This window comes from Ochotona curzoniae, unplaced genomic scaffold, assembly GCF_017591425.1.
Source record: "Ochotona curzoniae isolate NIBS_2020 unplaced genomic scaffold, NIBS_Ocur_1.0 contig_4514, whole genome shotgun sequence".
Lineage (NCBI taxonomy): Eukaryota > Metazoa > Chordata > Mammalia > Lagomorpha > Ochotonidae > Ochotona > Ochotona curzoniae.
Genome location: NW_024466312.1, coordinates 5,023,541 through 5,034,333, shown reverse-complemented (window position 1 = coordinate 5,034,333; position 10,793 = coordinate 5,023,541). Strand labels below are relative to the sequence as shown.

The window sequence follows — 10,793 nt, the reverse complement described above, 5'->3', positions numbered from 1 at the left end:
CCCCTCCCCGCGTCCCTGGCCTCCCTCGTCACTGGCTGCCTCCCGCCGCCCATGTCACCGCCCCTCGGCAGGGCCCGCACTCCCTTGCTTCCTGGCGGTGCGGCCCACAGCTCGCGGACTCCGGCGGGGGCCGGGCCGGGGGCGTCACCGCTGCCCTTCCGACGTCCTCGCAGGTGCCCTGGGCAGGGCTGTGGCCAAGGCGGGGGGCGGGTCTGTCCCCCACGCCTGACGAGGCTGGGGCCGCCACGTCCCCGCCCCGCACCCCCTCCTCGCCCGATGGGCTGCACCGTGAGTTTGGTGTGCTGCGAGGCTCTGGAGCCCGGGCCCCGCGGCGTTCCCCAGCCCCGTGGGAGCCCCCAGGTGCCTGCGCGGGCCGCGCACGGGGACCCAGGGTGGTCAGCCGGCGGCTCTGAGAGGAGGCGGCCGCTGCTTCAGGTAGGGCACAGCAAGAGTGGGAGTTGGGGGGGAGCGGTTGGGGAAGACGCCTCCACTAGGAGCCAGGCGCTGGCAGAGCCCTGCTCACCTGAGACAGGTAAGCAGCTCAGCCGGGAAAGCGCCGGTTAGACTTGGAAAGCAGCAGCTTAGGCTGGGTTGGAGCAGGTCCTGGGCAATGGCACAGGGTCAACGTTAGGCCTTACCTGGACTGCCCGTGCCTTTGCAGGAGGCAGGGGTGGCCCCTTAGAGGGCATGCAGACCAGGTGAGGGTGAGGAACCATGCAGAGTGGGCAGGACTGGATAGCCCCATTTCTCTTGCCCAAGGGGAGGGCTGTCCTCATTGACCAGGGTCCTATGGCCAGGAGGGAAGGGTCTTTTGCAGCCAGCCTGGCCCCTCCCAGGACTGTTGGAGCAGGGGTGACTCCTGAACCAGCATCCCTGCATTCCCTCTGGGTACGTCTTGAAGTCCTGGGGAATGTGAGAGTGACCCAGGCTGGGGACAGGCTGGACTGGGAGGCAGGTGTTTGTTCTGAATGAAGTGTGTTGGGACCTGAAATGGACCTGGACATGGGATGTCTCCGAGGGGAGGAGGAGGAGGAAACAGAGCAGGAGGAGAAACTTGGGGGTCGCAGGGCTGGTTAACTCTGCCAGGAACTCCCTGCACCAATTAGCCCACTTTCTACCGGGGACTCAGGAGGCAGCACCCTCCCCGGGTTTGTGGGCTGGATGAGGCTGAGGTCTTACCTCTTCCAACTGAAACTAACAGAGGACGGGCTAGCTCAGCGCACCCTGCGGCCACCTCCCTCCCAGCTCTCTCCCTGGCTGGTGGAGCCACCAACAGGTGCCTGGGTCCCAGAGCACTTCGCACAGCTCACGCACTTCGCACAGCTCATGGGAAAATGGAATTCAGAGCAGCTGATCTGAGTATGAATGTTTTGGATATGCTTACGCTGGGAAAAAACTGCACAGATCTCAATTCTTCTCACCAAAATCAACTTATCTTTTCATTCCATTTTTTCCTGAAGTCTGTGTCTATGTGCATGTGGATCCCTCTGCCCCCACGTGACCGCATATTTGAGGTTCTGTCTCACAGTGCCAGGCATGGGGTGGGGCACTTGTAACCTGAACCCTCAACCCTGGACAGCTCCGGCCCCAGCCAGCACTCAGGGGTCCATGGTGGAGAGGCACAGGGGCAAAGAGAATAGCTGTCGCCTGAGTCCCCGCAGTGGCTCATGTGCCAGTTGTGATTCTGATGGGGCCCTGGCGGGTGGAGGAGGAGTAGTGTATGAATTGGGCATCCCAGACCCCTACTTCTTGGTTCAGAGAACTGGGGGTGACCTGGTACCACCCATCCCAGAGTCAACAGGATGCTCCCATGCCCCCACGCACTGTCCTCTTTGCTTGGCAAGCTTGGGGTGGTGGTGAGGGAGTAGTGAGCCCACATTCTCCCTTCCTTATCTCCTCTTATCCTAGATCCCTTGAAGCCACAGCCTTAGCTCCATCCCACTTCTCCCTTGAGGAGTCTGAGCTCATTTCCTAGTATTTTGGGGGGAGCGTTGGTGCCCAGAATCCTGAGAGGGGCCTTGTATTCCCTCTCACCTCCCTGGCTTGGCACAGCTTATGCCAGCTGGGCAGGGGGGCATTTATTCCAGCTCGCTTTCTCTCCTGCGTCTCAGACTTGTCCAAGTCTTCTTGCTGAATGATGTGACCCCAGGACTGAATGAGCCCCACCTCTGCCCGTGCTCCTGTCCTCCCTGAAGCCCACTTTGACATGGTGGGGTGCCTGTTGGCACAGGAAGGTGATATGCAGGATCCAGTGTGTGTGTGCAGTCAGGGCTGAGGCAGAGCAAGGGTCAGCAGCAGGACTTGAAGAGGGAGTGATGAAGACGCTGGGAACAGGAGGGGGAGGGGCGTGCGACAGTAGTGATGGTAGGGACAGGGAGGGGGCTGCATGTCTGTCTGCATTTGGATGAGCTGCTTCTGAGTGGCTCTTGGAGACAGCCTGGAGCTTGTCTGTGACTCACGCCTTCCTGTATCGGTGCAGATAATAAACCTCCAGCCCAGTCCACGTGCTCTGGATTGGGTGGGGGCCGCTGAGGGGTGTTGCTGATGGTAGCTTACATCCATCTTCTCAGGCCCTGTGCAGGGAGTGGCTGGGGCAGGAGCAGGGACTGGAGCAGCCGGCCTCACGCAGGAGGCTGATAGCAGCTCTAGGGATGCAGGATAAGCATCTCTTGGGCTCTCAGCTCCCCCTACCCTACGGAGCCAGGGCAGCTGGACTGGCAGCAGGGCACTCTTCCCCCCCACCCCCATCCCAGTCCTGCTGTGGACACTGCCACTCCTGTCACGGTCCTCACCCTAAGCCACCGACTCTATTCTCTTCCTCACCTCCCCAGTAGCCAGCTGCCCTCTGGCCCCACGCTGCTGCCCACTGCCTAGTATCCCTTTGGCCCCAAGTGCTAGCCTCAGCCTCAGGAGCAACAAGGCTGGGGCTTGCATTCCCACTGAGTGTCTGGGCGCCAAGGGCCTGGCGGGCATCTGTAGGTGCCAGCTTTGCCTTCCTGTGCTCTGCTGTATCCCGGGACAAGTGCATGCTTGTCAGATGGTGGCAGGAGCAGAGGGGAGCAGATTCCAGGCTGCTGCTGCCTGCTGGTCCCCAAGACCAGCTATGGGGTCAGCTTGTCTGGTCTCTGCTTCTCCGAGCCTCAGACTTCCTTGATGCTCCAAAATACTAGAGCCCAGAGCCTGTTCTGCTTTCCTATGGTTGTGATCTCACTCCACCTGTGGGCAGTGTTACTGCTCCTTCTGCTCTGGCTGTGTGTTCTCCTGGGGCACTGAGCTGAAAGGTTCTCCTTGGTGCTTTGATTATGGTTCCTTCTGAGACTCTGGTAGGAGCCACCCATGCACTTGCTAGGAAATGTGCATACAACATGTGAGCACACACACACACACCCCATACAGGCACTCATGTCATATACCCATGGTCCCCATTCATCCATCTCCTGCATTTCACAAAGGAGCAGACTGAGGAGGCCCAGGGAGGCTGAGTGACTTGCCCAGAGTCACACAGCAACCGAGTGGCAGGGCAAAGACCACAACTCTGATGTCTGAGCTCAGGCAAGTGGGTTCTGTTCCTAGATGCAACTTTCACCTCTCCCACAAGTTGCTGGCCATTCGTTTCTTTAGCATTGGTTCAAGTGGTTTTGGGACTTTGCTATAAGTTAGTCACTGAGCTAGGAAGTGGGGCACAAAATCAAGAGCCCCTGTTCTTGGCGTCAGTACAGACTTGGGGTGGAGTGGAAACTGTGCTAGGGAGGAAAAGCAAAGGCTTCTCCTGCGTGACGATCCCAGAAGAATTTAAATGCGAAGGTGGGGGCAGCGGCAGCCACCGGAGGAGAGGAGGTAGCAGCATCCTAGAAGGGAGGTGGGCATGACATGGGGGAGGATGGGGTGGAGGAGAGATGAGAGCCCTCACAGAGTTGAGGGAAGGCACCTCCTTGGCTGCTCCTGGCTCCACACAAGCCCCGCCCCCCCACCATGTGCTCTGTGTGTCCGGGTTGGAAGTGGAGAGAAAGGAGGGGTGGTAACTAGCGTGATCTAGGTGAGGGGTGATGGTGTTTGGGTAAAGAGGTGACTGGGCACGCACAGGGAGGCTGGGACTGCTTCAGGGAGGGACTTTAGCAGAGGTGGGGGATGGGAAGGAGGCATTTCACAAGAGGAAAACAGAAAAGTGTCACAGCAGGCAAACACACCCGGGGACCCAGCACTCAGGGTCAAGTCAGAGAAAGAGATATTCCAACGTCTGGTTTTCTCCCCAAATGCCCACAATTGCTGGAGCTGAGCCAGTCTTGAAGTCAGAAGCCAGGAGCTTGTTTGCAGTCTCCCAATGTGTAGGCAGGTTCCAAGCCCCTGGGCTTACCTCCCGCCCCCTCCCCCCTAGGCCCTACACAGGGAGCTGGACGAGACAAGAAGTGGCGTCCACATGGGATACCAGAGTCACCGCCTCATGTTGCTGTGTGGTTTGTAAATTGCTCCTTCTCCTAGCCAGTGAGCTATCTCCATCAACTTCCCTGTGTACTGTGCGCAGACCTCTGGGTCCTGGGGTGTCTGTCTCCGTGTGTGTGTGTGTGTGTGTGTGTGTGTGTGTGTGTGTGTGTGTGAGAGAGAGAGAGAGAGAGAGAGAGATTTGCCCAGGTCTTAGGCTATCATCCATTCAACATCTGTGGGAAGATTCCGTCACACCCTGACTTGCTCCTTTGTGGCCACCTTTTTCCTGCGTGTCCTTTTCGGCCACCAACCAAAACACTTGGGAGAGAAAGTAGGAGAAGCTGCAGGGAACTGCTCTCGAGTGGCCTAGGGGCTGGCTGACCACCTCTCTCAGTCCTCCCCACTTGCTGAGGGCATGCCTTTGTCCCTGGCAGGGGTGAGTGGCTGTGTGGCTCAAGTGGTTGTGGCCACTCCCTGTATTTTTTATTCTCCTCTTTCCGGAAGGGCACAAAGCCAGCCCCTGCCTTCTTGTTTGATGTATGAGCATGTCAAGGGCCCTGGCACCAGGACAGAGCCCAATGCCAAGGGCAGGCAAGCTAAGGCAGCCCCCAGGGTGGGAAGCAGAGGCTGCCATGGGTGGAGAGGCCAAGAGGTGGGGCAGAAAGAGGCCTCGGGCAAAGCTCAGGGTCCAGTCCCTCTTTATCTGCCCCACCTCTGGTCTTAGAAGCTGTTGCCTCCTGCCCAGATTTTTGTGGCCAGCTTGTTCCACTCCCTAGGACCCAGAGAAGGAAGCAGGGTCTCCAAAAACCCAGTCCAGGAATGGCTGTGGAGGAGCCTTTGTGGCTAGAGAGAAGAGTGTTGGGTTGCGGGGCTTCCACTGGTACTCACATCCCAAGCTGTCTTCCCGCTAAGTCTGTGAGTCAGAGCCAGTGGGTAATGAGCTTGGTATCGCAGGAACTTCTCCAAGGATCAATCAAAGTTGCCAGCGGATGGATGGGTGGGAGGAGAGGGGGCTAGATAGGGATCTAGAGAAGGGCAGAGTCAAGCATAGTAGGGGGTAGCTGTGGGCAGGGGAGCCTGCAGCACTGGGTGGGGCTCTCCCATCTGGGAAACAGGGGGCTCTCTCCTGCTTGCCTGAGTCGCCTGGAATACCCCCGGTGTGGAGATGGTAGATAGCTTGAGATCAGTGAGGTCAAGTTCAGGCCTGGCTGGAGGTCACATCAGAATGTATTTAGGGTAGGACAGGGCCAACCAACAGAAAGACTTTTTGCAGTTACAAGAGAAGAAAAGGGGTAGTGTGTGCCCTCACCCAGAGCCTGCAGCCGGTGCCACCTGCACCCAGTAATCTCTGCCCTCCTGGGAGCCCCTCTACCCCTGGAGGTCTGTCTGCTTGCCTGCCACTGATTCTGCCTTCCTGGTCCCCGTCCGCTTTACACCCCCTGCCTCATTTGTCTGTCCCCTTTTCTTGTGTCCTGGGGCCACTCACCTTTCCACTCTCCCACTTATTGGCCCTGATGCCCACCCCTACTGCCCAGAGCTGAGCATCACACACTGTCGCTATGTGCCCCAGTCTAGGGAGAGAGACTGAATGCAACATTTTATAATTCCCTAGATGTGACATTGATCCGATGATAGGGCCCTAGCTCCCACGCCCTCACACCTCTCTTGAGGTCCCCCATTGGGGATCATATTTCCTACTCATGAACCTGGTGGAGGGGGGAGAGGCTCCGTTGGAGAGGCCGAGTCAAGCACAGGTGCCAAGGGCTTGGAGTATGTGCCAGCTGCCACCAGGCTCTGGAACAGGGAATGACCTGTTCTGCAAGGGGTGGCCTGGGAGGTGACATTTTGAATCAGGTCCTAGAGAACATGTTGGGGTTAGCTGATACAGAGCAGGCAAGGTCATTGTCAGGCCTAGAGGCATTCACTGGTGTGGATATGTGGGTGAACAGTATGGGGTGGGAGGGGAGAGACAGGTTCTGGAGCTGGGAAAGAGGAGGCTCACAGTGACTTTGCCCTTGAAGCTAAAGAATCTGAACTTGAGAATCTTCATGTAGGCTCCTGGCAGGCTGCACCAGGGAGAGCTGCATATGCTACACTCTCCTTGGCACAGGGCAGGGGAAGAATGGAGGGTGGGCATGGGAGCCAGTTGATGGGGCTTTCTCACGTGGCTGGGCCACATAGGGTGGTATGTGTCTTTATGTGTGCCTTCCTGGTGCCTCCCTGGGCATCAATTCTTTCCTTGTCCTTGATTTCACCTCTCTCATTCCCCTCACCTCTCAACCAGTGGCCCTCAGCACCCTGGCTAGGCGGGCTTGGAGTGTTGCTCAGAGCTCACCTGGCACCACGCTGGCCACCTGCCCGGTCCTTGTTGGCTTCTTCCATCTGCTGCCCAGCCCCAGCGTCTCTCCTGTGGAGGTTGGGCAGGGGAACACAGGCCTGGCTTTGTTGTAATGTGGAGACACAGGCCGGGTGAAGGGGTGAGTTAGGGATGGGATTTGGAGGCCTGGCTGCTGCCAGGAGCCTAGTGCAGGGTTCTTGGCTGAGCATCCCTGGATGAGGTAGAATAGGAGGGAGGGCACTAGGGGTGTCTGGCCAAGGATGGCGAGAGTGGGCAGGTGGCAGGGAGAGTGCCTTGTAGCCATCTGCCCTTCCTCTTCTGCTTTCTTTGGCCCAGCACCTCCATGCGTCTCTGCCTTAGGACGTGGCTGCACTTCCTGGTACAAAATCAGGATTCTTTGGGCTGGCTCTGGGCCCCTCTTGAGTCTCAGTTCTGCCTTCTTTCTCTCCAGAGTGCCCTGTCTCTGTTCCTTACTATGTGCCCTTGGGATGTCCCTTCATCCCCATGAAGTAGAGAGGCAGGGTACCTGTTGTTGGGGGAGACAAGATGGGGCAGTGGTTGCACAGAGGGGCTTGGGAGCTGCACTGAATTTTGGCCCCCGAGAGCTGTGTATCCATGAGCTGCTTGTGGCACCTCTCTGTGCCTCTTCTTCCCTACTGGTCCAAGTGCCTTCCGTGTTGTGTGCAGCACACTGACAGTGGTACTGAGTTATTGAATTAGTCCAAGGGGTAGTAGGGGATCAAATGCACAAAGATTTTATTAGGGACAATCCTGGGTTGAAAGGGAGGAGTCAGGGGCAGGATGTTGTGTGCAGTGTTTAAGTTGCCACTTGGGATGCTGGTTGCATGGGAGTGCTCAAGTTCAGGTTCCAGCTGCTCAGCTTCCATTCTAGATTAATATGATTGGGTAATCTGCAAGGCAGCGGTTGGTGGCTCAAGTGCCTAGGTCCCTGCTACCCATGAGGGATATTGGGAGGAGTTCTAGGCTCCTGGCTTTGGCCTGGCCCAGCCCTGACTCCTGTGGGCATTTAGGGAATGACTCAGTGAATGGAAGATCTTGTTTTCTCTCTTTGCCTCTCCATCTCTCTGTACATTTCAAAACAAAATGAAAGCAAATTATGTTTTAAAAGGAGGTAGCCAGGATAGTTTTAGGAGCCCTGGACTGCAAGGAGAAAGGTGGGGAGTTTTGGAGGAGTCATCCTGGGCCTCTCTGAATGCCTGTCCCCTGCTCCCGCCATGGGAGAGTTCAACAAAGGCACAGTTGCCCACCGGGAAGTCCCAGGTCTCCCAGGAAGGAGCCTGTCTTTGGATGGCAGTGGTGGGGAGCTGCTGTAGGCAGCCTGGCTGCCGCTCACATCTGGTGCCTGGGTCGCATCCTCTCGGAACAGTAGATGGTACTGGCTGCATTTCTGGGGCTGCGGCAGGGCCTGCAGATACAGGGAGGGACAGGGTCTTTGGTTCAGGGGTTGAGAGAGGAGTAAGAGTGACCAAGCACCTGGCAGGAGGGTACAGCCGAGGCTGGTGCTGCCATGTCCCCCCAACCCTGGGGCCTGGACCTGCTGGCTGTAGGCTGGCTCTTGCTGCTGAGTAAATACCTGGCCCTAGCAGCGGTGGAGAACTCAGGCTGACCTCCATAGCCTGCTCTGCTCCCCACACCATGTTGCTTTCCTGGTTGGAAGGTCTCGGTGCTGTGGGGGCATTGGAGGCTTGGGTGCAGTGGGCTGGGGAACCTCCTGGGGTAGAGGCATTCAGCAATAGGCATTGCACTATTTTCTCTCCCCCAAGGCTGCTCACCCACACAGGGCCTCCCACCCTAGAGATCATGCTGCAGTACAGCGGGCCAGCCTGACACCCAACCCCCCACCCCCATGTTACCCTTGAGTGTCCTCTGAGGCTGGCCTGGGCTGGCCTAGAAGGAGCATGGGGCGGGGGAGCCCGGAGCAGCTGCCAAGCTGCAGGGCCATTAGGAGAATGAAGTTGGAGCAAAGTGCGAATATTTCTGGGCCCTGGGCTGAGGCCATTTGGGGAGTTTGGAGCAGGCCCAGCCTGGCCAGGCAACATGTCCCCTACCACCATTGCCCCCTTACTGCAGCCGCAGCACCAACAGCTAGCCTACTGCATTGAGATATATGCAAGGGCATCAAGACCCTTCAATATGCTAAGTAGGGCTCATTTATTCCCATGTCTCTTAATGGAACTGCTACACTGGCAGAGGGTGAGGTGGAGGTGGTGTGGGGGTGGGGCAGGGGTCTGTGGCAGGTGTGGTCTTCCTTTTGCTGGACCCCTTGGCTCCCTGTTCCCTCCCCAGGGTTTCAGCTTGTTGCGGAACCTCTAAGGTTGAATAGATGATCTGGATATGTTCTTTCTTCCTGCTGTCTAGCTGGGGGTGATTAGGCAGACTGCTCAGTGTCACATTGTCAGCCCCCTTGCCAGTGGGTGGCTTGGGCAAGCTGGACCCCACCTTCCCATGGGTGACAATCACCTTCTCTATGCACAGGATGGAGAGGCTGTGGCCGGGGGGCTGGGCCGTGATGCCCAACTTCCTCTGCCTCGGTTGCTTCTAGCACGTTGGCTGCCTCCGCTGGGGTACAGCTCCTGGCCCCAGATTTCTCCCCTGCCAGTCTGAGAGCCTGAATCCCATCCCCCAGTCCCCAGCCCCACTCTGCCCCCAGCTCTTCTGCTGCTTTGGAGTTGTGAGAACAGCCCTAGGCCTGCTTCCCAGACCCACTGCCTGGGTGCCTCCAGCTTGGGGTCTCCCCTCTTCCTCCTCCCCCTCCCCATTTATCTCCCCTCTGGGAGCCGAAAGCCCTTTGTGAGGCTCTTTGTGCAGAGCTGAGCTCCCAAGGCCAGACAAGGGGACAAAGGGACACCCCTCTCCCTTCCCATTGTCCTCTTTTTCCCAGGAGGCCTTGGTGTGTGTGTGTGTGTGTCTGTGTGTGTGTGTGTGTGTGTACTCATGTGTGTGTGTGTTTTATACAAAACACAGGGGTGGGGAGGGGCCTTGCAAGAAGTCAGGGATACAGTGTGGGCTTGGGGCCTGCCTGGAGGCAGCAGGTTGGCCCTGGTGGGAAAGCGGCAGTAGTGGGGCAGGAGCAATTCCTGACTTCACTTTCCTTGGGGGAACCAGTACTGCCATCTCCACCTCTCTCTGATTCTATCCTTTTCTACCTCTATCTCTCCTCCCCTTCCCTGCCCATCCTTTCCCTGTGCCTTTCCCTGCTCCCCACTACAGCATCGGCTCTCCTTGGCACCAAGCAGAGACCAGGCAGTCCCCAATCTCTGCCCTTTAGTGCCAGCTCCAGGGTGACCCAAGGTGTCCCCGGCCCCCTTTCCCGACTTTTGCCTCTCACCCTGGCCTCCCACTTTGCCCCTGCCCACCACACCCCTCTCTACCCTATGCTGTCTCCCAAGGCCTCAGCCTCATTGGTGGCTCTCCCCCTCCCCTTTCTAAGCCAGCCCTATGACCCTGCAGTCCAGAATAACCTGAGTGGCCAGCTGCCCACTGAGCCTGGCTAAAAATAGCTCTGTGCAGGATGTGCTGTGGGGCAGTCTGGGGCAGAGGCAGGGTCCAGCCCGCGAGGGCCCTCATAGTCCTCCCAGGGGCCATGCTCTGCTGGAGACCCTGCACCCTTGGCTGTTGGCCCCAGGAGTTCCTGGGAAGGTGTGTGATGCGTGGGCAGTGGCCAACAAGTGCTGGGGTCAGCCCAGGATTCTGCTGGTAAGTGCTGGTCCACACCCCTTCAAGACTACAGGCCCCCACCTGCCAGGCCTCAGTTGCCTCTCCGCCTTCAAGCTGTGTAAAGGCATGGCTCTGCCAGCCCTAGGTTCTTGGCAGGGCTTGATCCCTAGGAGCACCAATGTTCCACCTCTTGGTGCTACTTCTCTGCTGGGTCTGTGGGCAGCTGGGGCACAGAGGGACCTTCTGCAGGTTGGCGGCACTTCCTTTTTCAGGTTCAGCCCTTAGTACCTGTGCCTCTCTTGCTGGCCCCTGCCTGGTGCCTGTCAGATCTCCAGATTACAGCCAAGCTCTCCAT

At 58.0% G+C, this 10,793-nt stretch overlaps 1 protein-coding gene across 3 annotated transcripts in view; it reads left to right on the top strand.

Annotated features, from left to right (window-relative positions):
• TNS1 (tensin 1) overlaps positions 1–10,793 on the top strand; it is a 263,601-nt gene that overhangs the window by 62,738 nt on the left and 190,070 nt on the right. For 2 of the 3 annotated variants that reach the window (XM_040986490.1, XM_040986489.1), the window contains exon 1: positions 277–435. The exons of the other annotated variant lie outside the window; for it this stretch is intronic. In XM_040986490.1, the coding sequence (XP_040842424.1) occupies positions 277–435 (159 nt within the window). Of the gene's footprint in view, positions 1–276; positions 436–10,793 lie in introns of those variants that run through there. 3 annotated transcript variants of the gene reach the window in all.